Raw genomic sequence first — 26,688 nt, 5'->3', positions numbered from 1 at the left:
CGAGCGAGCATCGGGCACCCGGTCCCTACCCAGGGACTGAGCTCCTGAGCCCTAGTGCTCTGCTTTATGATAAGGCCAAATAAGAGGCTTTATTAGTGCTCTCCCTGAACTGCTGCCAAAGTAAATTACACAACATCAGTGGAGGACAACTCATTAATTGCTGAATGAAAAGGAAATAAAGAGAAATTAAGAAGCTGATTTGGACCCAGCAGGACTGAACTGCTGGTGTCTGTGTATCAGGAATTTCTATGTATTTTATTTCAAATTTATCTTGTTGAAACTAAAGTTGTCATATTTAAAAAAAAATTTTCATTCCACATGAATGCAACATGCTGCATGCCTTCCAACCACATTTTCACTGAAAAAAAACCCAAACTGTTCAGCCTGAGCTCACATAAAGTTACTGCTGGCATGATGCCAACATTCAGCAATAATGGAATTCATTCAGAAAATGAACAAGTACAAAAATACTTTCACTCCAAGAACTGATACTGCACTGAGGAAGTTATGCACACCTTCAAAAAATTCAGTAATCAAGTTGTATTTCTGTTTTTTATTGAAATAAAATTTAAAAATACTTTGGCCAATATTTACACATTTGATCCAATCGCTCTTCCTGCAATGTGGTATTTCCCCACCTCCCCCAAAGGCAGCAGCATTTTCAGAACAAGAACTGCTCCCTAGATTTTGAATCCACTCAGCAATGGGTAAAAGGACATTTTAGAAATGTGGCAAATTGGATGACTGAATAGAAAAATGGAAGAGGGGTTTTGTGAAAGAAAACCACATTTGAGTCATGCATTCAACATCATTTTTCAGTTTCTGAGAATGTCTCATCACTAAGAAAATCTCATTTCCATCCAAGACAGTGTGCAAACAGAAGCTTTTGCATGTAAATTCCCCCTGCTGAAGTGACACATAATGAAGAGAATGCTCTAAATTAAAACCTTTGGCCTCTTCTTCCACATCCTGCTGTGTGTCTGTGCTTCACCTCCCCAGCAGCCACGTCTTGTCCAAAGCCTCTCCTGCCTTGCTCAGCTGCCAGTGAGCTCTGTGCTCTCAGGTAAATTCAGCCCCAGGCTCTGTAAAATGTTCGAGGTGGGTCCTGCCAGGCCAGCCTGGGCACTGTAGGACTCGAGCAGGTTTGCCACCAGGTTCATGTCCACATCCAGGGCTGCCAGCTCAACAGCCTCAGCTCCACAACCAGGGCCAGCACTCTCACATGGGGCTGCTCCAACAGAACTTGCCTGCAGAGAGTACCAAGAGAAAGCTTTATCAAATTGCATGAGCACATTTCAGGGGGGAAAAAAGGGTAAACCACAGGAGAAAAGAAACAACAATTGTGCAGCCAACAAAGTCCAGTACACTCCTGAGTCCTGACAGGCAGGAATTCAGACACCAAATGCTCATGCCAGCTGAAAATCACCACTCTCCATTACCCAGACTAGGTTCCAAGAGAAGGACACAAAGTGTTGCTGAGTCCTGGCTCAGCTTCCTGTGGGAGAAAACTACTACAGGAGCTCAAAGTGAAGCTGCAGCTGCTTGCTCTACTACTAAAACCAGGGAAATGGAACTAAGCCTTGGAAAAGATGGGCAAATTCCAAGCTTAGGTAAGCTTTAGTTCATAAAAAACGTATGATGGTGCAGGTCCAGCACACTTGGCTTGCACATGGGAAGGTTCCAATCCCATTGCTCAGAATGGACACTTGCAGCCCATTCCCTGCTTGCACATTTCTGCTGCAGATCAGAGCTCAAGGCACACTCACCCCTCTCTTGTGGCTGCTGAAGCTTTTCCCAACGTTGGTCTGTGCCAGCTCACGGTCCATGTCCCTCATGTACGCCTTGAGACTGCCCACGAGCTCCTCAGGAGACACCTTCTGCTCCTGCCTTTCATTCCCAGCACCCAGCTCTTCATCATCCTCATCTGAGAAACCCAACTCCTCCTCCTCCTCCTCATCCAGATCATCAGAATCCAGCTCCTCCGAGTCTGCCCCTGGACATGATTTGGGGTCAGTACAAGAGCAAAGAAATCAGTGCTGGGATTTGTTTCAAATATAGAAGCAATCTCACCTAAAATTCTGTCCAGGGCTTTTGTAAAAGAATCCACATCAAAGGTAACTTGGGATTCATCAGATGACCTGAAATATAAAAATATTTTTAAGGAAATGAAGCTTCTATGCCTGCCTAAGCCTGACACAGGCACAAGCCATATTGATTTCTCTCAAGCCAGGACTGAAGTTGGACATTTGAATTTAAAAGTCCTCAGAAGTTTGAAGCCTGTATGCATTAGACATCAAACAGTGAGTGGAAGAATTCTTGGCATAAAGGAGAAAAATTGAGAAGACCACAAAATCCAACTGAGGGACAGAGAGCAGCTCAGCTTGCAGCACTTGAAGCTGCACCAGTGCCAGAGTGGCACCAAGCTGATTTAAAGCAAGTACATGTTCAGTGCTCTGGCTTTGCTTCAGGCCCTGCTCAGCACAGCACCTTCAATCTCTGATTCTCTGCATCACAGAAGCAGCCACAGGGCTGCAGCAGAGTGCAACATTCCACACCAGACCCAAACTGCAAGTGCCACTACCATGGCAGTTCTGCTCCTTCGTGTGTGGAGACTTTGGACACAAAAGCCTTCATGCTCTCAGCAACTGCTCCCAAGTCATAGCTTTGCTCTTCCTCATTTGTGGAAGGAAGGGACTCATTTCTTGTCTCCTTCAGCATCTGATCCAGAGCACCTGGTGTAATATCCAGCCAGCTGTCATCTGAAAGAACACAGCACAGATCTGTGACTCTGCACAAGCTGCTGGCCCACAGGCCCAACCCAGCTGACTGACAGGACTGCAGCCATCCTGCAGCTCAGTGCTGCACTTCAGCTTTTGTGCTGGTCCTGGGTCACACACAGCAAAGGCAGAGAGAGGCTGAGAGGAACTGAGTGGAGATTTCTTGTCACTACTTAAAAACTCTGCTTTGCAGAGCTCAAGCTAAGAGAGACCATTCCAGTCACTGAGAAGCCTTTGGCCACTAAGGGGAGGAAGAAAGGCTTACTCTGAACTGGGAGAGCCAATCCAGTGTTTAGTCTCAAGGAAGGCTGGATTTGCTCTCCCTTCCCAGCTGCCAGCATTGCCCCTCTCCCCCCACAAATAATCATCTGTAATAGGAATAATCCCCCCAGCCAGCTCACCATCCTCTGCAGGAAGACAAGCTGCTGCTCTCTCAAATTCCTTCAGATCAATGGGTGTTGTCTGTAGCAGTGTCAGGATTTCATCACCTGGGCTCACTTCATCAGAGCTAGAAGAAAAGAAATCAATTTACCAAAATGGATTCAATGGGATCACATGCTCTGCATTTAGGTTTTCACTCAAATTACTCATTTTTCCTTCTGTGCAAACACATCCAAAAGGGAAATTAATCTGGGCAAGTACCAGAGCACTACCCAGAGCATTGGCCAAAACAGGACACAGTCAGTCCCTGCAACTCCCAGCTGATGGCTCCAAAGCCCATTGGTCATGGCTCTTTTCCTTTACTTTTAATTTGCCTTGGCAAATATTAAGATTACCAGATCCCAAACAGCACAGACTGGAAACTCAAAAAACTAACAGTCAAGATATTATGGGCTGGCAAAGCGTCAGATATTTCTGTAGTGGTTTAGTTTTTGGATTTGATCTTCCAGAGAAATCCACAGCCAGACCCTTGAGCAAAGGAGACAGATGACCCTGTGTTCATTATTCACTGGGACTGCCTTTCAATGAAACTTTAAAGAGTTCAGGTGTTTGTAACAAGGATTTCAAAGGTCACTTACAGGATTTGTAGGGTCTATGACACTCATGAATTTCAAGCAGCTCTCACCTTTCTGGCACTGCAACACATTGCTGGAAGTGATCTTCTGCCATGTGCAACAGTTCCAGGTACTTGGCTGATCCTTCCATTTCTCCCTATGGAATGCAAGTCACAGGCATGAACCCAAACAATTCTCCCTCCCCTTCCTCTTCACAGCCAGGCTTCCTCAGGATGACTGTTGGTCACACAGAAATGCTGAGAGAACCAAAACAACTAAAACCTCTTGGCCATGCACACTTGGAACTCAATACAGCAAAGGGCCATTCCTGTATTTCAAGTATATTAAAGGATATTAACCTAAGAATCTCAAGAAAGTTGTCCAATTTTATTACCTTCAAGTAAGTACTCAATTTATGTCCCATTTATTAACTTCAGAGAAGTGGTCAAAGGCATCTTTTAAAAAAACCCCACAAACCTCACCAAAACCTCCAGAAGTGACAAAAACCACACACACATAAAAATTACACTTGCATGGGCCCAGATAGGTCATTGGTGTTATGTATGGATCTTGAAGAATATTGAATTCTAGAGGGGTGGAAATGAAATGCAAACCTGTGAAATCAGTTACATCACACAATCACATATGGTGGTTTTCCTCACTCAAGTGTATCTCTCCCCTTGCTTTAGATGAATGAATCAATCCCCACATCTTGCTTTTTCCTTTTCAATTTCCAAAATAAATTACTTTCAAAGGGGAACAAACTGCACACGTCCCCTTTAAAGACATTCATTCATTTCACACAGAGATAAGGATTCAAGCTCTGGCCCCACTGCAACTCCTCACACAAGTTCAAGGGTTAAAATGTATTTTCCCAGGAATGTTTAAAGGCCACAGACACTGAAATAATCACAGACCTTGAAATAATCCTTCTCCTTCAAGCTCCTGAGGAATCTCTCCCACAGAGGACTGCTTAACACGTTTCTCTTGGCATCAGGAGCCACTTTACTGCTCTTGGAGCACAACATTTCAAAGCCATGAGCCTGCAGATAAAAGATGCAACAACAAGAGGTTCCCAAGGTGTGACAGACTTTGCTCACATTTTCCTGCACAAGCAGGCAACGTCCAGACAAGGACCCATTCCCTGGACATGCATGAAGCAAGTCCAAAATGCAGCAGAAATCATTACCAGCTTCATGCCCAGCTCGTAGGCTCTGTACTGAGGATGAGATGGGGCGGGCAGGGTGTACCCACTGCGTCTGTCGGGAACAAACTGCTGCTGCACCAGCTGTGCATACAGACACCGAGTGAAAGTCACCTGAAACAGGCAGAGCAGAAACAAACACTCCCTGCAGCGGGACTCTGCTGGGGACAGCCATCCAACTCCCTCCAGGCTCGCCAGAGTGGTTTTGAAGGCACCCCCAGTACAGGCAGTACCTGAGACTGCATTCTAAATATATCCTAGACAGATTTTTCTGAGAAATTGCTTTGCAGGCTTTACAAAGTTTGTCCCAAATTGAAATACCCAAGTAAATACGAACTTTTGTCAGTCTAAATACATTAGGAAAAATCCTCAGTATTTTGTATGCACATTTACTAGGTGTATTTTCAATTAAAATGACACTTGTTTAAAAGATTTCAGCAACAGTTTCCAAGTCCACAATTTGACTCTAAAGCTTATTTTCAGGCATCTTGTGGTACAGCTCTGTAACAAAGTGAATCAGATACAACAGTGCTTGGATAGTGCTCATAAAACACTTCATAAAAGCTTTCCCAGAGCCCTGAGAGCACAGCTGAGAAGGTGAAAAGCCTGGGAGTGAACCACTGCTGAGGAGCAACTCCTCCCGTTGGCGGGTAGGGCTGTCAAACTGCTCTGATCACACAAGGAGATCGATTTACTCAGCAGGCGCTTCAGCAGAGGAACTGTTATCACAACCTCTGGTTTCAGAAACAATTCTCTCATGAGCAGCCCCCTGAAAGTCCAGCCACATCGATCCAGAGCAGTTATTAATGGAATGACCTGGAAATTCATCCCTCTAACTCGTATTTTTCAGTTGAATCTCTGTGTTTCTACACTGGCCGCAGAACCCTTGTCATTTAAGGGAATGAAGTGACCAGGCTCGAGGAGAGCACTCACCGCGGCCATCGCAGGCTTTAGAGGAGCACACAGCCCGGCCAGCAGGGGCTCTGAGAGCACTTACCAGGGCCATCACTCGCTGCTCGGCAGGGAAGGTTCTGAAAGGGCGCCGGCAGGCCGCCAGATCGCCCGGCTCCCGCAGGTAGAAGGCCTGGACGGCCGCAGCCACCAGGGACGGGCGCAGCCTCAGCACGGCCGCGATCCCGGCCGGGAGGAAGCAGCGGGCTCGGTGCAGCGAGGCCTGGATCTTCTCGGGATACCTGAACGGCAACAGAGCCAAGGGAGGGCACTGCGAGTTAACCACTCCTTCTTTAGCACGAGGCCCCTTTCCCTTCAGTATTTACTGGGATCGTGGGTCAGAAGATTATTCTGGAGCTAAAACTTGGCCAATCTAATGCCTACAATGGCTGTTTCTATCATACATACTTATATAAATGTACACGGCTCATAAAATTCAATCCCCCACGTGGGTAAGATGAGTCCCTGTGGACTTAACCAATATACCCAGCTATCCAGTATTCTTTGCCATATTTGCTGTCAAATCCTTGCAAAAACTAAAGCACAGGGCTGAGCACAGCTGTGACAAGCTGAAGCCCTGGCAATTCTGCTGGTTCTACATTTTAGATCAAATCCTCTTTTTCCTCATGCACAGGGCTCCTAAAAGATCACAGAACTTTCAGATCTTTCAGTCTAAGGAGGATGTGAAGGAAGAGTAACTTTTGTCATTGTCAGGGCTGGAGTTACAGCAGTGAACCAGTTTGAGATCCCCAGACCAGAGCCTACAGGACACTGATCCCCCTCTTTCCAAGAAAAACCTCCAGCTGCTGGTTTCTGAAAAGGAACCAACTTGATCCCATCTGCTGGGGAAACGTTTAAAGCCCAGGGACACAGAACCAAAGCCCAGAGCTGCAGAGGACCCAAACGCAGCCCCACGTACCCATGGATGCGTTTATTCAGCGCGGCTCTGATGGGCTCTGCAGCCAGGAGCTCCTCGGGGCGCGTGGATAACAGAGCCAGCGCCTGGGGCACCGTGGGACAGGGAGCAGAGAGGGCCCAGCCCTGCTCCCCAGGCTCCCCCGGAGGAATGATGTGCAGCTCTCCTTTGTAAAAGAACACCTGGCAGGCAGGAAGGCTCTCATCACACAGGGCAAGAGCACTCACACACACACACACAGCCATGGAACATTTCATTTCATATCCAAATGCATCGGGTTGAACACTGACAGTATAAAGGACAAATAGAGAACCAATGCAGGAAGCAGCACAGCTTTTCTAAAAAGCTTATTTGAGATGCCAGAGACCACGACCCAACCAGGAAAAAATCCCTATTTTAACTGCAACAAATATCATCAAATACACCTTGTTTCCTTAACAACAATAATTGTTACACGTTTCTCTTCAACTAGAGAAGTGCTTCAGGAGAACCAGGATAGCCTGACTGCTTCAGAGCACCACAGGCATTAAAAAGCAGCAGCATTTCAGCTGCCACGTGCGACCTCTGCTGGTTCCTGATCCTAAGAAAAGCCCTGAATGCAACGTTCTCAACTCCCTCACTCTGTCCCCTCGAACAAAAGGAAAGCATGAGCCTGACACTCCAGGTATACACTTGCAATCCATTTGGGTGTTGTGTTCCAGCCCTTTTAACAATCTTGGAGTAGGGGAAAAATAATTGAACAATATTTTTGCTAATGACCAAATTAATGATCTCCATTTTAATCCACTGCCATTAGCAACCATCCATATCCAGGTGCAGGTGTCTGCTCATGATTTCACCTGGACCAGACAAAGCCTGTGTCCTTACAGAGACAGCAACACTCCAGCCCTGAGCATTCCCTACTCTGAGGGCAGCAAATCCTCTGCCCTAAACACTCCACAACATGGTAAAAAACAAAAAAGTGCAAGTGGTTCTAGCAAAGCTGGAAAGTTCAGGTGGACTCAGGAGTGCTCCTGAAGGGAGCAACAGTCAGGGACAGACAACACTCTGGATTTTCAGAGGCAGCCACACCACATGGCAAGAAGTACAAGAGAAAACTCCAGCTGCTACATGAAAGGCCACTGGCTCCCCCTTGCCAACTGTACACAAGCTTTACTCACCCTGTTTTCACTGTTCTCAGGATTCAGCCACTTGGGCAGAAAATCAGCTGCTTCTATCAAGAGAAACTCTCCATCGTTGTCATCAATACTGGCCAAGGAGAAATTAGAAATTTAGCAGGAAAAGCCTTGCAGAGCACAACAACACACTTCTGAATCCATGTCTGCTGGGATTTTTTTAAATCTTCATAAACCCATAGAAAGGCTTAGGTTAGAAGGGACCTTAAAGATCAGTACCCGGTTCCAACACCCTGGCCACAGCCAGGCACACCTTCCACTAACCCGGGCTGCTCCAAGCCCCATCCAACCTGCCCTTGGACACTTCCAAGGTGTATGGGATGGGGAAACACCTCCAAGGCTGGGCAATGGTCAGACAGGACCTTCAGAGCACAGGCACTGCCCCTTTTGGCAGCCCTCGCACAAAAGCAGCTCAGCAGCACCCGCCTTACCTGGCTGCCAGCCCCGGGAACTCCCTGGTGATCTCCCGGAGCAGGTACACAATGAACCACTCATCCTCCACGTTATCCCCGAACACCGTGGTGCCGCCCAAGTGCGCCGGGATCTCGCCTGCACGGGGCAGAGAGAGGAGAGGCGGCTCAGCAACGCCGTGCCCAGGAACAGATTGTCCACACAGGCTGCGGAGTCTCCCTCACTGCGGATATCCCAGACCCTGCTGGCAGAATCTTGTGTCCTGTGCTCGGCCATGGCCCTGCTGCTGCAGGGAGGGGGCACCAGATGCCTCACTGGGTTACCCCGTGCTGTGACACCGAGGGGCTGGGAAGCCGCCGGCTCCCCCTCACACGCTCCCGGCTACCCCTCACACACTCCCGGCTACCCCTCACACGCTCCCGATTCGAGCCCGCCGGGTCCCCCTGACACGCCGTCGGTTCCCGGCCGCCGGATCCCACTCACACGCCACAGTTCCCCCTCAGACGCTCCTGGTCTCCGGCTGCCGAGTTCCCCTAACACCCCTGCCCCCGGGTCCTCCTCACACGGCCCAGTTCCCCCTCACACGCTGCCGGCTCCCGGCCGCCGGACTCTCCGCAAAAGATGCCGGTTCTAGGCCGCCGGGTGCCCCTCACACTCTCCCGGTCCCCACTCACACTCTCCCGGTTCCCGGCCGCCGGATCCCCCTCAAACGATCCCGGTTCCCCCTCAGACGCTCCTGGTTTCCGGCCGCCGGGTTCCCCTCACACCACGCCCCCCCCCAATTCCCCCTCACACGCTGCCGGTTCCCTGCCAACGGATTACCCTCAAAAGATCCCGGTTCCCGGGCGCCAGGTGTCCCCCACACTCTCCCGGTCCCCCCTCACAAGCTCCCGGTTCCCGGCCGCCGGATCCCCTTCAAACGATCCCCCCTCACTTCCCTCTCAGACGCTCCTCGAGTCCGGCCGCCGGGTTCCCCTCACACCCCCCGGTCCCCCCTCTTACGCCCTCGGGTCCCGGCCGCCGGTTCCCCCTCACACGCTCCCGGTTCCCGGCCGCCGTGTCCCCCTGCCAGTCCCCCCGCTCCGGGCGCTCCTCCCGCCGTGCCTCCCGGCCCGCTCCCGGCTCACCGCGGCCCGGCACGTAGCGCAGGCGGAACGGCTGCCGCTGCCACACGTAGGAGGCCAGGAGCGGGGCGAAGCGCACCAGGGCCAGCTCAGCGCAGCGCCGCAGCAGCGCCTCGCCGCCCGGGCCCGCCGCCGCGAACAGGCGGTAGCGCACCGCGTCCTCGGGCAGCGCCGGCCGCCGCAGCGCCTCCATCGCGCCGGGGCCCAAAGCGCTCCGCCCCCGGGGAGGAGCGGCGCGATGGCGGCGGCGGGGCGGTGGCGCTGAGGATGATATCGCGATACGCGCGGAAACCGGTGCAGCCGTGAGTGGCCGCCGCTCCCCCGGTGCCCCGCGCGGCTCCGAGCCCCAGCGCGGTCCCGGTCGCGATCCCCCCGGCCCCGCTCCTGGGCCTGCCGCCCGCGCTGCCCCCAGCACCGAGCAGGGCCCCGTGACGGCCCGGTCACCCCCTGTCCCCGACGGGAGATGTTTCCCGGCATTCCTGGGATTCCTGAGCACCGGTTCCGGCCGGACACCGGTGGGACAGAGCGCGATTAAATCCCTGTAGCTGGCTCTTGTGCCCTGACCCAAGAGTTGGGTCAGTTCTGACTTACTCGGCTCGTTTACTCTTGTTGTATTTCATTTCATTCAATGTAATTAATCTACAGGGATAATGGCGTCATCTCTGCTTTTAGGAAGCTGTACCTCAATTCGCAGCATCTTAGGTTTAAGTTTAACTGATTTTGTAGCCAAGACCTTTAACTCCATGTTTATCCTAGAGTAAGTTTTGACACCTTAAACCTCGAGCTTTGGCGGCAAGAATTAGCTTTGTAATAGTAATAAATGTGTGGACAGTCCTTGAGAAGCAGGAACGAAAAACCTATAAAACTTATCGGGAACTCTGTAAATGTTTATTCTTGTAAGTTATGCCAAGTTCCACTTCTGTTTCTCCAGACGAGGACTCCCCAAACATGCCCTGAGGCATCACCCACCGCCAGAGCCACGGGCTCAGGTGTGCTCAGCCACACCCACGGCTGAAAACCGAGCCCAGAGCTCCAGGTACTTGTCCTGACACATCTGATCCAGCTGTTCTGGCACAGCCAGGCTTTGTTTACTGACACACTCCATCTGACATTGTTCATTGTGGGCTGATTTGCTTTCTCTTTATTTTTGTTTTTGGCTCGACATGGGCATTTCAGGGAGTCAGCGATCCGGAAGGGATCGGATGATCGTGGGGATGCATGGACTGCGAGTCAGGGTTGTGCTGACACCTCCACAGAAGACAGCTCGGTCTTCTCTTGGGGCTATGATGTGAGTAGAACATCATCATCCAAGCCAAATGGAGCACAGAAAGACACTTGAGATACCACTGCAAAGACATCTCAGAACAAAAATGATTGGATCTGTCAAAAAATCATGGTGCTGATTAAAGAAAGAACATCTTTTTTACTGCTTTCCATCTTTCTGTTCAAAACACATTAGGCTCATACTGTTCTGTTAATATTCTGCATTTCCATTAAAAATTTTGGAAAAGCAAGTAATTTAGTGCCCAAGTGTATCTATAAATGCTGTTATTGTGGAACCCCAGCCATGGCTGGATGACTTTCAGGTACTTGGTGTGAGTTTATCAAACTTCTGCATCCTTGCATGTTTCTCAAAATATGGGAAGCCCCTAAAACATTATTTTCATTTTGAAATGTTTGGTTTATGCTCCTTCCACCAAAGCCTAGTGTGCTGTTGCCTTCTGGGAGGTGAGATGGAGCTGTTTATTTTTAAATGATCCCAGAACTGGCCCTGTTTTCTATCATGTGTAAGAAAGGGCCTGACCGTCTCTCACATTCCGTGCTTGCCACCAGCCTGCATTGCTTTTTGTGTTGCTGCTGTTTGTGGACACTGGAAACAACAAATCCTCCATTGCATTAAAGTATTACTGAATTTTATCCTTCCTGTTTCGATTCCTTTAAGTCTTGTAGCTTAATATAATAATATTTCTAAATGTTTTAATAGTTTTTTCTGCTTTGTCAATGTAATCTTTTTATGTGGCTGCCATCCATCTTAAGAGCTGGCTGCATCATCTCTGGGAGAAAATAATTTAAAGTTAAAATCTTTTTCTGCAGTCCTGCTAAGCTCTAAACAAATAGTTGTGTTTTCCAGTTATATTTCAAAAGATCAATTTAAAAACCCGTGCAAATGTTATTCACTAGGTATTTTCTTTCCTCTCCAGGAATTTGACAAAGCTGCCACACAACAAGTTCAGCAGATGTTCAGACAAATTGATGAGCTTCTGTATGAGCAGAAAGAGACCATTCATGTTGAGGGACTGAGGGAAGAATGCCACCAGTGGTCCTCCAGCTTTCCTCATCTCAGGTATTTTATTAAAGGGCTGATGCTGCTACCTTCCCAACAAGGCCCACAGTTGCTTTTAAAGCGGGGCAGGGTGGGTTTATGCAGCTATGCAGTAGCTAGAGATAAAAAGATCACTCTGGTGGTGTGCCTGCCTGTCATTAATAAACATCCTTTTACCTCACACGTGGTGCCTTGACAGAGCTTTGTTGCCATCTATGACTGACTTGGCACTAACAGAGCAGAATTCTCTTAGAAAAGTGAAGGTGTCACCAGGAAAACTGCACAGCTTCCCAGGAGAACTTTTAGGATTTGCTGCTGTTCTTAGACCCTTCAATAAGTGCACTGCCAAGGTTTTCTGCTGTGTTTCTCCTTTGCTTTTGCCGTGGCAGGGTGGTGGGGAAGCAGGTGGTGGCCCCCACAGATGAAGGGTATGGATGGTACTCCAGCTCCCCCTCAGGCAGTTTGGCTCCCTCCGATGTAAGTTCACCACAGGAAAAGGATTCTGATGAGTAAGTACCAGCAGTGAGCCTGGATCATGCCAAGGTGGGAAGGAAGATTTGTTCTCTGCTTCTTAGAGAGTGCAGCCTTCCTGTTAGGCTGACTTTCGAACACAGCGCACTCTTTTTCTTTTTTTCTTTTTTCCCCCCCTTTTTAACTGAATTTAGTACACTTAGAATAGCAAGAACACACATAGCTGTGCTGGCCAGTAAATAGAAATATCTTTGTTGCTGCTGATTTCTCAAGAATATGCATGTACTGTAGCTGGTTTTATTAATAATCATCTTTTGGATTTGCCTAGACTTTAAAAAATACAAAGCAATGTTAGTGCTGCTTTTATTATTTAATGTTTCAGAATGCTTTCTAATCAGCTTTGGATATTTTTTCCCTGAAATTTCAGATTCCTTAGCAAGAATTAAAAGGTATCCAAACCAGAAGTTGTTACTTTAATAAATAGGTTTTTTTGGCCTCTCTACTGCTTGCCCTTAACAACCATACTTGTCTCTCAGTTATTTGAAGTGGAATAATAACTTATCTTTCTTTTTGCTTTCTGAAAACTGTCACCTGTCCAGATTGAGTGTTTTGGGCAAGAAGGTGCCTCTTTTTGTTGCTCCTGCTCACAAAAAGGCCAACCCTTCCAAGCCTCCCACCTTGTGTTCCTCAGAGAGAGGTGAAGGGGAAGAGGAAGTCATTCTCTCTGAAGGCATAGTGGAGGAATACTTGGCATTTGACCACAGAGATGTGTAGGTATTGAAGATTAAAATACTGTCCTGGGGTTCCTGCAGTTAAGATACACATACTTGATTAATTGATTGATTTATCTTTTCTCTACAGAGCTCTCAAAGGCCTGAGGTTGCCTGGGCACTGGGAATTTTTCCAACCTATTTCCTACGACAATTTCTTTCACTAAATTAAGTTTAGGAAGTTTTTGATCATTTTTCACACTGTCCATTTTTGGGCTTGGTTTGAATAATTCATTCCATCCTAACTAAGAGCCTGTGTATTTAATAATACATGTTTAAACACCATTTAGTTTTTACACTATGTCAAATTCACTGCTGTTAGTTATGCAACAGCAGTGTGCTGCTTCTGTTTTGGGTAGAATTGTACCTTTTTGGATTTTTTTCAATGGTAGTTTTAAGAACTAGAGTGGATTTTAAGCTTGTCAAGAAACAATTACCACTATATTTATCTTTTTACCCCTTTACATTATTCAGCCTTACAGTATGAACATATGACCTGGGTAAGGACTCTGGAGGGTGCTGTCAGTTCCTGACTATTTAATTGGTTTTAATAATTAAAGCCACTTATCTGCATGGACCATTAAATTAAAATTGTTATGTTTCTTGGTTTTACCAGATTAGAGAGGCATTGCTGCAGCAAAAAATATCACTCTCTTGTCTTCAGGATTCTGTCCTGACATTAGATATGGAGCCTAACAATGTGATGAAGAAATATCACTGTAACAAATAATTCTGATTTTTTTTCTGTGAATTTTATCTCATAGGTAAATTGTTGTTCATGGAGTATGATTTATAATCATTCTGTATAGGGAGACCAGGGTGGGTCAGTCATTTCTCACTGAGGTCTGTGGGAAAACTAAAAGTAAATATAGTTTCTGGTGCAGGTAATGCTTATATTTTTACAGGGAGGAGGAGTTGCACGAGAGGAAAATGGGACTGTCCTCTGGCAGACGGAAATTGGGGTTTCCTCCTGTCTCTCCCTATTCCTGCATGAAGGATTCTGTGCTCACCTTTGTGTTTGATGATGTGTGGAGTGAAGTCCTGGTCTGCATGGAAGAATTGATCTGCAGGCACTGGGAAGGGTCAGCCTCTGGTAAGGATTTACAGTGAAGGTGAGTGGCTCAAAAGGGGATTTCAGCTAATTTTGCTAAGTGATATATTTGGGAATGATCTCTTCAGTGGGAATAAAAAGGTTATTCTGCTAACAGTGTGAAACACATCTTCAAAAAACTTAGCAAAGCTTATCATCCAGGGGGACTCTCTCTAAAAAAAAAAAAAGATTCATAGCACTGGCAATGACTAGCAATGCCAATATTGACAGAAATTCTGTTGCTTTGCACAGATGATGAGAAAAATATCATAGCAGTGGAAACGCTCCGAGCAGATGCCAGAAGCCCTTTGCAGCTGGATCCTCTGCCAGCACTGTTACCTCGGGTGCCACACACAAAGATGCCCTCGGTGGCATCAAACCTGGTAAGGATTTTTAACCAGCTGTTGTTTTGTGTGGGGATGAATCACAGTGTTACCTCAGCAGACAGAGTGGTTCTGTTTAGGTCAATAACTGGTTTGGACTTTGTGTGAACGCTGCCTGTCCTTTCTGACACTTTAGTCCTGTTGTTACTCAGTTGGATGTTTTAATTCCTACTTTCCTCCTTGAAACAGTATTTTATGTCGGTGTGTGACAGCCATGTGGTGGCTGTTGATTCAGGAGGTAGTTCTTTCCACAGTTTATTGTTTCAATTAAATGGTGAGATTGAGGAGTGTGTGTGTGGGATCCCATTCTCACAATAATAGTTAATTCATCCAGCAAGAAGGGAGAAATTTCTGCAGTTCTAAACCAGTTTTTTTCCCCTCAGACACTGAATTTAACTGTATAATCTACTTTAGATGATTTGCATCTAGAGTGGCGAGCACCAAGGTGTTACCTGTTTATTCCATTTTAATTCAGCTCTCTCCTTCTTATTTCTTTTTATTTCTTTATCCTTTATTTCTTCCCCCTGCCTATCCCTTGTGTCCCCTTATTGTGTGTGTAGTGCCCAAAACCCAGAGGTGGCCGCAAAAGCAAAAAGAGGAGAAAAACACCTCAAGTATGTATGGGATTAAAGCTCTGCTATTTTCTACTTGCTCTTCTTATGGTGGGTGGAATATGATGGGTTTTTTTTCTCACATCAGTCTGTATCTCAGAAGAGGACTTTGCAGATCTGTTCTTGACATAAAATGTCAATATACGCTGAAAATTATTTTCGTAAAGCTTCTGATTATAGTCATTGTTGGAAGATCAGCAAATGAGCTGCTCAGTTGGAAGAGATTATTAGGACATTTTCTAAGCACTATCATTCCAAAAAAATTAAATGCTAAGATCCCCTAGCTGGGGAAATAATATAACTGAGTATATATCTGGATGTCATGGAAGAAATTAATGACTTTTCTCCAAAGTGATATACAAAGTCTATAAATATTTGTGTGTGTGTGTGTGTCTGCCAAACAGTAATTTACTTATTTTGTTTTAATTTCAGGTAAGTCTCTCTCAAGGGTCAAGTAGTAGTTCTCAGCGTAACCTGAATGGCTTGATGGTGATCCATGGGATCCAGTTACACCAAAGGAGCCTGCCTGTAGTGGAGAAAACACTGTAAGAGCTACAGATCTCCTGTAGTAAATAAAGTAGAGCACTCTCTCAGTAAGAGGGATTCAACCCAAAACCTTGTAAGATAAATTCCTCTGTCAGAGAAAGCAGTTAGTTATTAGTTATTTTCCTGCTTGGTTATTTGTTATTTGTCCTCTGTGAAAATTGATATAGTTACTCTCATAGTAGTGAGCCCCTGATTGGGGAATAATGAGCTATGACTCCATGATTGTAGAAGGCTGATTAATTGCTTTATTATACTATATTATACCATATTATACTATATTACTAAGAAACTTATCATCCTTTTCAGACAGTCTGATACAGACAGATCTAATTGGTCAATGAATCCAAACATCATCACTAGTGCTCAATTACCCTTTGGTAAACAAATCTCCATAACACGTTCCACATCTGCACAACAACAGGTGCAGCAAGTGAAGATAAGAATTGTTTCTCGTTCTTTTCTCTGAGCTTTCTCACAGCTTCTCAGGAAAATCCTGGGAGAGCTATGTCTCTGTCTGTTCAGAGCATATGTGATTACCACAAGTTACATTAAGAATCAACACACATAATTTCTGCCCACATATTTTATTATTAAAGTCACCTGTAGGTGAGCACTTTGTTAACAGCTGTTGTCATGCTGATTGTGGAAGTTTGCAGGCAATCCCAACATGGGAAGAGACAAGAATCTTGACTCCATGTTTCAGAAGGCTGATTTATTATTTTATTATATATATTACATTAAAAGTTAATGATATATTAAAACTATACTAAAAGAATAGAAGAAAGGATTTCATCAGAAGGCTTGAAAGGAAAGAAGTGGAATGATAACAAAATCTTGTGACTGACCAACAACTCCAAGACAGCTGGACTGTGATTGGGCATTAATTAAAGACAACCACATGAGACCAATCAAAGATGCATCTGTTGCATTCCACAGCAGCAGATAATTATTGTTTACATTTTGTTCTTGAGGCCTCTCAGCTTCTCAGGAGAAAAAAATCCTGGCAAAGGGATTTTTCAGAGAATATCATGGCTACAGCTGACTATGTGTCTTTTGGTCTTGTAATTTTGTTGTTGTTGTTGTTGTTGTTAGGGAGCTGGATGACAAACGGCCAGGTTCGAGCTCCCTCCTCTCTACCCGGGCGTGGCCAAACCGTCCCCTGGAGCTCAGCACCTCGTCCCTGTCCCGCTGCACCAGGAGGAGGAACCCTCCCCCACGGACCCTGCATCCCATCGGGACCCCGCGCTCCGGGGACGACGTCTGCAGGCGCCTGTAGGTCCCCAAAACAGCACCAGGCTCAGAGAGCAGCCCTGGCAGGGAGAGGAGCTGCCCCTTGGGCACAACTGCCCTGAGAAAGCTGAGTCCTCAAAGCTGATGTTCAGTGTGCTGCCAGCTGTGATTCAGTGAATCACACACATTCCCATATTCAGGTAGTTTTGCACGTGAGCAATAGATCTCAGTCTGTCCTCTGCAAGCAAATTGAATGCCACCATCTCTTCCTTGACATGGCTGTCTCTTTCTGCCAACTATTTTCAAGATGAATTTAAAATTCTGCAAAAATTTTTGGAGGTCATACTGCATGTTGTTATCCTAACCCAGACTGGACTATAAAGATATTCAAATAGGTTATCTGACTGACCAAAGGGCTCTTAGTGAGCCCTCAGTCACATCTAGAATATCTTTCTTTTATTTTGCACAATGACCTGACTGAATGGAGTCATTTACAGGGACCACAGGGTATGAGGAAACAATGTAGGATTTGATAGACCTGTCTATTTCACATGTTCTAAATTGATGTAGTTTACTTCTAGTTTTGTTGTTTATCTATAAATTCATCCAGTCAGTTGACTTCTTGTCACATATTGTTGAGAGACTTATTCCTTGTCCCTTCATAACTGGTGTTTCTCCTTCCAGTATTTTGTGTTTCTGTTCCTTTTCCTCAGGCTTCAGTGAATGTAAGAAATATTGACATCTCTCCTTTATTAAAATGTGTCTAGGTTTGGAAAGACAGGTGTCTGCTAAGGAGGGCAGGAGCCTCCCCTGAAATGGAAAATGTAATCCCCCCCTCTCTGAATTGCTATAAATTTTAAATTAAGGGTCTCTCAGGTAAAAAATATGGGAGCAGGAAGTAACAGTTCTTTAATAGGGAAGAAAATAAAAAGATAAAATTAACAATGCAGTAAACCAAAACAACACTGACAGTCAGAACCCAGCCTGACACCCTGTGGGTCAGGGTGTTGGCAGCAGTCCCATTGGAAATGTGGCTGCAGCCCTCCTGGAGTTGGTTGGTTCTGTTGGAACCAGGTTGGTTCCTCCTCAGGTTGGTTCTGTTGGAACAGGGATCCCGTAGAAAAGGGTGTAGTCTTCCTCTGAAGATCCAGGGGAAGAGGCAGCTGCTGTTCCTGTGGGAATCCAGTGGAGAAGCTGTGCTGGTGTTCCAGAATCTCAGATTATATCTGGGTAGCAATGCTTGGCTCCTCCCTCTGGGCTCACATCTCCCAATGGGATGCTGTAGTTCTTATCAGCCAGGCAATGACATTCAATGGCCTCTTATCAGCAGATGTCCCCTCCTCAGGGAGGATTGGTTGTGGAAGACATAAAGAAAACTGCCCACTGAACAGAAAACAACTGCCATAAAGATGGCAAATAGAATACAATTTGCTTGACAATCCAGGACAAAATATATTTTAAAATGTAAGTAGAGAGCACTAGGAAAGTCTTTTTTAGATGGTTTGAAGCTTTTCTAAGGTATTGTTACAGAACAGTCAACTCCAGAAGGCCAAAGAAACTTGACAACATTGCACCTTTCCACCTGCCTAACACATTAACTGTGTGTTTTTTCTGTTCTTACTGGTGCATTCCAGCCTGACTGCACAGGAGCAGCTGACCTCACCCTCCCCACTGCTGCTGAACAGAAATCACCCCCTGCCACCCATTGCCACCACCACGGTGGCAGAGCGTGGGAGCACCACAGGATCTCACAGGCAAACGGTAACAGGCACAAGAATCTCATTTTATTACTGGGTAATCTAAAGTTGTTATCACTGCTGGTCAAATTACCCAGCCCAAGAGTTCCAGTATATTTCTTGTTTCATGATAGAAGGTCAAAAGATGATCAAATAGAAAAATGTTGTATCAGTTTTGAGCAACAGCATCACCCATGCTTACCCGCTTAGTTCTAATGCAAATTCAATGTTTCCCTCCTCATAACTAGGTATAAAGTAATTCAATTTGAAAATTAGCTTTAATTCCTGGGTTAATTATTTTTAATGAACTGCTGCAGTAAGAAAAAGCCATAACTCTGTTTCTGTCCTTGCAGAAACCTCGAGGGAACTCGAGCCGTGCTCACAGTGTCACGACACAAGAAGACACTCCCCAGCAGCTCCAGGAGCAGCTGTTCTTGCCTGATCCCTTCTCCAGGCCCAGCACAACCAGCACATCCTCGGTAAAGCATGGCTAATTACACCAGATCATCCTTAATTACTGAAAAGGGTGCTTTGAGAATTAACATCAATCCATTTCCAGTCTGTTTCAGTATCAAATACTCTCAGTTTAATTTATTGGAACTCCTACTCTACTGGTACCTTCTTGTATCTAACAACTTGTTTTTATCTAAGCTTTGAAAGCTGTCATTTCAGCACAGCTTTTAAATAGCTGCTTGATTGGTTTCTGTGTATAATTTCAACATCCTGGACTCAGCAGTTATAAAATCAGCTTTGGAACAGTGCAATATCCTGAATTGGAAAGACTACCTCTAACTGGCACAGTGATCATTCTAAAGAAGTGTTAGAAAAGTGTATTTTCTGCTTCTAAAGTTGATTTGACCTTTCTTTAAAACTTTCCTTAGACCTTCACAACATCTAAGTCATTACCAAATACACGTGTTTAAGCAGTTTTTAGTTGTATTATAATCTTGCTGATTTTTTTTCATGCAAACAGAAATAACCTGAGCTGTTTTTCCAGCCCCATTCCCAGCGCCGCCGTTCTTGCACTGTTATTGATTACAGTAATCAATCCTGGACAAGGAAAGGATCCACAAGTTCAGGTATGCCCATCAGTCACAGGGTTTAGTAAGAGCAAACAAAGGAGGCTTTTGGGACAGGGATGCATTTCCTACAGGGGTACATTCCTACAGGTAATTTACACTTTTTCAGAGTTCCATCCATGTCTTTAATTTGCCATTATACAGATGTTATCCTTGCTATGTCCTACTCTACTCCAGAGTACAGTTGAGTGCATTTTGTTGGGTTTTTTGTTTTTCTTACCACCAAATATTTAAATCAAGTAAGGAATCTTAATGTCATCAGCCCCAGCACCTCTCAGTGTCCAAGTTTTCAAAGCAGTTGTCAGCTTAAACAGAAATAGTAACTTGAGGTTAACAAAGGCACTAAAACTGAAGTAACTTGTTTGTAAACAAGCAAGGAGTGGTTCCTACTGTAATTAAATAATTATCTGTCCCCTCACACCCCCCCCCCAAAAAAAAAAGCAAGATGAGTTTTATGACTGCTGTATTGACAAAACCAATTGAAATTAGCAGAAAAGCTTTGTAGACACGAATACTTAGTGAAATATCAAGGAATGCAGGCACTCCCTGCAATGCAGCAACTCGGCAAACACAAGCTTTGCCCTTTTTGAAAGTTATAAATAATGCAGTTGGTAGCCATGTGTTAGACTAAAAAGAGATTTCAGTTTCAGGCTAGAGGAGATGTATTTGATACTTAGCTGGAATTCCTTCCCAAAGTCTTGAGGCTGTCCATGATCTCTTGTTTGTCAGGTCTTCCATCACGTGGCTCTGTGAAAGCCCACGGCCGAAGTGGATCAGGCACAAAGAGCAAACAGAGGCACTGATGTGCCATGGAGGAGCATCCACCCATCCATCCCTCTCCAGAGAGTCATGAACCACCTCTCTTTCCCAGCAAGGTCAACGTTGTTTACACAGAGTTTTCAAACACCCTTCCTTACAGATAGTTATTTTTATATAAATCTAAGCAGCAGCTGCCAAAGATAGAAGGGGTGCACTTAAAACATTCCATTTCCTACCAGTAGAGAAAGTGATGCTCCAGTGGAAGGGTGACTACATTCCAGTGAAGCCCAACTCCTAGGAAACCCAGCAAACACTCTCAGTCTGTGCTTGTGCTGTTTTCCATGAGGCTGGTGACAGGTTCATGTCCTTACAGGTACTGCAGGACCTGCTCATTTTTCCCTTAGGAAGGTTAACCCAGCCTTCCACAGCCATAGTGATTTACATTTTATAAAAAGTGTATTTATATGATTCAATATGTTTAAAGCAATATTGTACTAGCAAAAGCAAGCACTCAGCTTAGGCAAGTGATGAATGCTGTGGTAGCTGCAGCAGGTATGAACACAGGTGTGTAGAACCAAGGCAGCAGAGCAGGTGACCTGGCAGCTCCAAGGGCAGCACATCACTGCCTCTTCCTGAGTTATAATAAAACCTTTTACCTGTTTCTCAGTGACTGAAGAAGGTTGAACAGGCAAAAAGAAACTTCTTACTACAAGTAGCTTCAGACAGTACTCAAAATAAAATCTTCCTGGTGAGACATTTTATAGTAATTTCACAGAACAGCTCAGTGTCCCATTGTAAAAATACCTATAATTACACAAGATTTCTTCACTCCAAGGTAGAGCTCCAGAAGCCACTGATGCAATGGAGCTTTTAGGAGCTGTGTCTGCCCTGTGTGACAGAGCTAGCAGAGGCATTTGCTGGAGTTGGCCTTGTGGCTCCAGATAAGGCAAATGAAACCATGAAGTACAGGCTTCTCAAAATAAGTGATTAATTGAAGGTCTTACTCCCAAACAGTAAGTGTCAGACTGAAATGTAAAAACAAGCTGAGGTAACCACTGGCTGTATTTAAATGAAGTTAGGACTCTCCACAAAAAGTTGTTCCTTTCTAGTCCAATTAAAGAGCACTGTTTTCCTGTATTTTCTTATTATTCTTCAAATTACAGTTCAAAAGAGAGAGAAAAAAAACCTTGTTAGTATTCTTTATGATGTGGCTCCCCTATTTCCCCACTCCAGACCAGCCAATAATTTTTCATCCATACTGAAGCTCGTGAGTCCAGTTGATCCAAACATGCTTTAATCAAAAACAGAGAACTGTGCAAATATAACTGGGTTAACCTGCCTTTGCATTTCCAGAAGTTAAAAAAAAAAAAAAAGCAGCTCTGAGCTCAATTTTAAGTCATCAGAGAGAGAAGCTGATGCTCACCACAGACCTCTACTCACTAAACCACTTCAAAATACAAAAATACAATTTCTCTTCTGGAACACTGTGCAGTGTGTCAGTTATGTCAGGCAAAGTGCAGATAAAATCCCATTTGTATCCGTGCCATTCCTCAGGGACCGAGGGAGTTTTCTGTAGCACAAGAGTTACAAAAGCAGACAAATAAACTTGAATAGACTTCTGTAAATATGATGTAGTGCTTTACAGCCTAGAGGACTCAGTGGGTTTAAAAAATGCAGTGGCCTCCTAAGGCCATTTTTGTTTTTTGTACATATGGCTGACACCAGGGACTGCTCCTGGACTGTTATTTATTTATTCTGTGTAATAAAAGTAACCTTCCAAGCCCTGTGTTATAAACCACAATGATATGCTCTACTTTCTCAGAATCAGGGTTATTTTTCAGAGCAGACAAATAAAAGGGAACAGAGAGACCATCTTCCTCTGGCTTCCCCCAGGAGCTGCTGCTGAAGCTGTGAGAGCCTTCAGCTCTCCAAGTGTTCACCTTGAGTCTCCTCCTATCCCTTTGAAAAATGATCCTCCCTGGAAGTGTGCAGGATTTATTTGACTGAAATCAGAAGAATCAGCACAATTGGCTTGTTTAAAATAACTTATTTAGAAAACATACAGAGAAGTGAGAAAGCAAAACTCTGAAAAAAACCCACCTTCTAGTTTATTAAATCAGCAATTTTCCAAACTATCTTTATAAAAACTACTGGAATATCTGAAAAAGACCTGTTGAGCTGATGTGCAAAGACCTTTAAAAATAGCAGGAGGTTTGTTACAGAAGAAATGTGTGAACAGCACACGTGGATCTCAGCTGTAGAGCACCCAAAGGGTTGGAGACAGTAGCACAGGAATGCCTTGACTTCCTTGTTCAGCATGGATTCCATGTCATGCCTCCCACTTAGAGCCAGTCAATGCACACAGTCCGAAACTGGGGCCCAGAAAACACCCAAAATTCTCCCAAATCCACGTTTCCACACAAAGTGAAACCTGGTATTTCAGTCTATGCTGTTCCTTCTGCCTTTCTTTTCTTGCCTGAGGTCTTCTTTCCTCCTTTCTTAGCAGTGTTGCCATACTTTGCTTCCAGATGGGCAAAGAAGTTATCCATTTCCTTTTCTCGTTCTTTGCTTCGGTGCTGGGGAGGGGGAAAGAAAACCAACCACACTCAAACCTTTTGGAACTTCCCAAACTGCTTATCCTATTGACATTTGATAGCTACACAAAATCTTGAACTGCATCAAACACATTAAAGACAAGCTACAGGAAATTTAGTATCATCATTAAAACTCTCTTGTGAAACCGCCTAAAAGTAGAAGTTATTCCATAAGTACTCCAAATATTTAACTCTTGGAAATTTTAAAATAGACACAGGTAATAAAATCCATACTGTACTCTGATTCTAATTAAATTAAAGCACATAGTTAACATTAAGGCCAGGTTTTAACCTCAGGAATCCAGAAGATATGCAAGGATCCAAAATCAAAGACGCTCAGGGAAAACACAATTATAAGCCAGTAACAAAATTATCTGCAAGAAACTGAAGAAGCCTTACTTTAATCAGCGCTTGCAAGTCATTTTCTCCACTTAGGCCCAGCTCATCTATAGTCTTTTTTGCCTCTTTAGCTTCTTTTTCTGCCTAAAAGAGCAAATAAGGGTTTTTAAAGAAGTGTTTTGCATGTTATCTGACCAAGTCTTACAGGACTTACCAAATGCTTTTTGGGCATCTGTGTACAAATAGCTGCAGGGGAGTGCAAAGGGTTTCCAAGTTTGGCCACAGATAAGGAATCAGGCAAGGGAAGCCCATTCTGGTTCCACCATTTAGCAGAGCAGGAAGCTTTCCTGCTCTTTCACAGTGTTGCATGTGATGTTTGTCCCCAACCCTGTTCCCACACCCTTTTTTTTTGTTGTTGTCGTTGTTTTGGTAGATACTACAATAACTTAAAGGTTGCTGTGATTTGCAAATAACATTCTACAAAGTGTTCAAAAGCATACAGGAGTCCATTTAGGCCAGAGCCAACCAAAATGTGTTTTCACCACTTGCTTGTTTTTGTTAACTCCAGCAACTCCCAGCTTTGTAGATAAATGCAGGGACATGCTAAACTGTAATAAGCCATTATGTATAATAAGGAAATAAAGAAGTAGAAAAGCCTTTCGCAGTGGTTTGGGTTGGGGGGGTGATGACCACGGGTGACCAGATGTGAACAGTAAGGGGTGTAATGCAGAAATCCTGTGACAAACATCTTGGGAACAGAGTTACTTATTTCTGCCAAGGTTATGGTAAGTAATTGCTGCAACCTACCCGCTTTCTTCTGGACATCATCTTCTGCTTTGACTCCTTTACAAAAGCCTTGTAGGATGGCACCTCCCCGGAGTCGATGGCTCGCTCGATCATCTCCCGTATCCTGGGCTCATCCGTGTAGTCCACGCACAGCACAGACTCCATGATCCGATCCATGTCGCCCTTGAAAGTCATGTACGCTGCCTTCACATCAGCCAGCTCTTCCTCCGAGTTTTTGTAGCTACTCTTGAACTCTTCGATGTCTTTCACGGTGACCTGGAACAAAGAGGTGATGCTTTGTGACTTACAGGACTTACTCACCAGGATAAAACACATAAAAACAAAAAGGGGAGGTGTCTCCCAGCCCGATCCCGCTCTTACCTTGAACAGCAGCTGCCAGTACTCCAGCCAGTCCCGCCCGTCCTGCAGCGCCTCGGCCTCCTCATCCACCATGCCCGTCTCATCGTACACTGCGCGCTGCTTCTCATCGCTCAGCACGGCGTACACCTTGCCCAGGATCTGCGGGACACGGGAGTGGCCGCGAGGTCACCCGGGGAGCGGTCACTTGGGGGTCAGGCGCCCAGGGAGCACTGGGGTGAGCACTCGGGGTCGGGGCTGGTCAGTGGGGTGGGCACTCGGGGCCGGGGCTGGTCAGTGGGGTGAGCACTCGGGGTCGGGGCTGGTCAGTGGGGTGAGCACTCGGGGTCGGGGCTGGTCAGTGGGGTGGGCACTCGGGGTCGGGGATGGTCAGTGGGCAGTCAGGGTCGGTTGCCCGGGGTTCAGTCACTTGGGGGACAGCGGATCAGGGCGCCAGTCCCTTCTGGGTCTCAGCCGTGGCTGCCACCGCTCCTCTCCCCTCCCTCTGTCTCTCCTTCCCTTTCTCCCCCGGGATCTCCTCACCTGGAAGCGGCGTGTGGCCTCCTCCTTCTGCTCGGCCGGGACGCGGTCGGGGTGCAGGCGCAGCGAGGCTCGGTGGTAGCCGCGGCGGATGTCCTGCTCGGACGCGCCGCGCCGCACGCCCAGCACACCGTACAGGTCCGCGGTACCGAACGCCGCCTCGCACTGCTGCGACAGCGCCATCCCGCCCCGCCGGTACCGCGACCAACGCCCCACCGTCCTTCCCGCCCGCTCCGCGCCCGGGCTGCTGCTCCGCGGCTGCGCCGGGCGGGAAGAACCCGCGGGTGAAGCTGAGGGGCGGTGCCGATGCTGAGGGAAGGCGGGGGGGCGGCCATGATGAGGGCAGGCTGAGGGGAGGGGCCGCTGAGGGGAGGCGGTGACGGTGCGGCGGCGGCACCGCTGCTGCTGCTGAGGGGAGGCGGTGACGGTGCCGCGGCGGTGCTGCTGCTGCTGAGGGGAGGCGAGGGACCGGCCATGTTGAGGGGAGGCTGAGGGAAGGCACCGCTGAGGGCAGACTGAGGGGAAGCACAGCTGAGTGGAGGCAGGGGGCCGGCCATGGTGGATGGAGCCCAAGCGGCGGCCCCGCTGAGGGGCGGTGGCGGCTGAGCGGCGGCCCCGGTCTCTGCGCCCCTTAGAGAGCTTGGGATGGCGGGGAGCTCTTTGTTGGGTAGCGTCCATGACCTGCTGGGGTCTGTGGGACCGTGAGGCAGGAGCGGGGCGCACCCCGGCCCCTCAGGGCGCGTTGGGGGGGCCTCGCTGCCTCCGTGACGCGCTGGAGCTGCTGCAGAGCGCGGCCTCCTGCCCGCGACCGCCGCGAGCGCTTTGGCCCAGTTACCGTCGGTAAAATCAATTTTATGATTTTATCCTCCTCGGCTTCCCACATCCCGCCGGTAAACAACAGGCTCTGCTGGCTTTTGGGAGTGAGCAGGCCCTGGCACAGGCTGCCCAGAGAAGCTGTGGCTGCCTCTGGATCCCTGGAAGTGCCCAAGGCCAGGTTGGACTTCGGGGCTTGGAGCAGCCTGGGACAGTGGAAGGGGGTGGAACTGGATGGGCTTTAAGGTCCCTTCCCACCCAAACCATTCCATGATTCTTTTGTGGTTCTTTCAGGCCAGGTGAGATGCAGAAAATAAAAGTTATTACTTTACATTTCTCGTGCTTGTTGTTGAAATGTGGAACGGTTCAAGTCGCAATACCACAGAAGGAACAAACCCCAACAGCAGCAACTTAGATTTACAGAATTCAGATGGTAATATTGTAAAACCTTAATAAAAAAATATAAACATTTAATTTAGAAATCCCCTATAAAATCTATTTGTAAGGTATCACTTATTTATAAAGCATTATTATAATAAAGTATTATAAAAGGTGTCAAAAACAGGAGAGCTTGGCTGTTGTTTACAGCCTGATGAAGTTCTTGTTTTGGTACAGCTCAGCGTAATAATTACAAATACATATCTAAATATAGTATTTTATATAAATGCATTTATTATAAGTACATATCGGAATATAGTATTAACATTA

At 46.3% G+C, this 26,688-nt stretch overlaps 3 protein-coding genes across 4 annotated transcripts; 1 reads left to right on the top strand and 2 right to left on the bottom strand.

Annotated features, from left to right (window-relative positions):
- Positions 1-220: 220 nt before the first annotated feature.
- LOC129123218 (protein ecdysoneless homolog) lies at positions 221-9,746 on the bottom strand. The gene is made up of 13 exons (XM_077183456.1): positions 9,557-9,746; positions 8,450-8,567; positions 8,004-8,091; positions 6,847-7,025; positions 5,974-6,169; positions 4,962-5,090; positions 4,690-4,815; positions 3,844-3,929; positions 3,179-3,285; positions 2,582-2,759; positions 2,071-2,138; positions 1,767-1,993; positions 221-1,247 (listed from the first exon to the last, which is right to left on the bottom strand). The coding sequence occupies exons 1-13, from the start codon at positions 9,744-9,746 to the stop codon at positions 1,035-1,037; spliced, it is 1,905 nt and encodes a 634-aa protein (XP_077039571.1). The 3' UTR covers positions 221-1,034.
- FAM149B1 (family with sequence similarity 149 member B1) lies at positions 9,713-24,141 on the top strand. Of its 2 annotated transcripts, XM_054637578.2 has the most exons (15): positions 9,713-9,855; positions 10,485-10,589; positions 10,730-10,841; positions 11,755-11,897; positions 12,266-12,385; positions 12,947-13,117; positions 14,023-14,210; positions 14,460-14,590; positions 15,151-15,204; positions 15,634-15,746; positions 16,840-17,019; positions 18,612-18,738; positions 19,067-19,192; positions 19,711-19,792; positions 20,522-24,141. In XM_054637578.2, the coding sequence occupies exons 1-15, from the start codon at positions 9,821-9,823 to the stop codon at positions 20,593-20,595; spliced, it is 1,761 nt and encodes a 586-aa protein (XP_054493553.2). In that variant the 5' UTR covers positions 9,713-9,820; the 3' UTR covers positions 20,596-24,141. The 2 variants fall into 2 exon arrangements, with proteins under 2 accessions (XP_054493553.2, XP_077039572.1); XM_077183457.1 differs by lacking the exon at positions 15,151-15,204.
- On the bottom strand, positions 22,636-25,964 carry DNAJC9 (DnaJ heat shock protein family (Hsp40) member C9). Its single transcript, XM_054637579.2, has 5 exons — positions 25,171-25,964; positions 24,652-24,789; positions 24,292-24,546; positions 23,545-23,628; positions 22,636-23,127 (listed from the first exon to the last, which is right to left on the bottom strand). The coding sequence occupies exons 1-5, from the start codon at positions 25,843-25,845 to the stop codon at positions 22,996-22,998; spliced, it is 1,284 nt and encodes a 427-aa protein (XP_054493554.2). The 5' UTR covers positions 25,846-25,964; the 3' UTR covers positions 22,636-22,995.
- Positions 25,965-26,688: the final 724 nt, after the last annotated feature.

This window comes from Agelaius phoeniceus, chromosome 9 (genome assembly GCF_051311805.1).
Source record: "Agelaius phoeniceus isolate bAgePho1 chromosome 9, bAgePho1.hap1, whole genome shotgun sequence".
Taxonomy (NCBI): domain Eukaryota; kingdom Metazoa; phylum Chordata; class Aves; order Passeriformes; family Icteridae; genus Agelaius; species Agelaius phoeniceus.
This window is presented reverse-complemented; position numbering and strand designations above follow the sequence as displayed.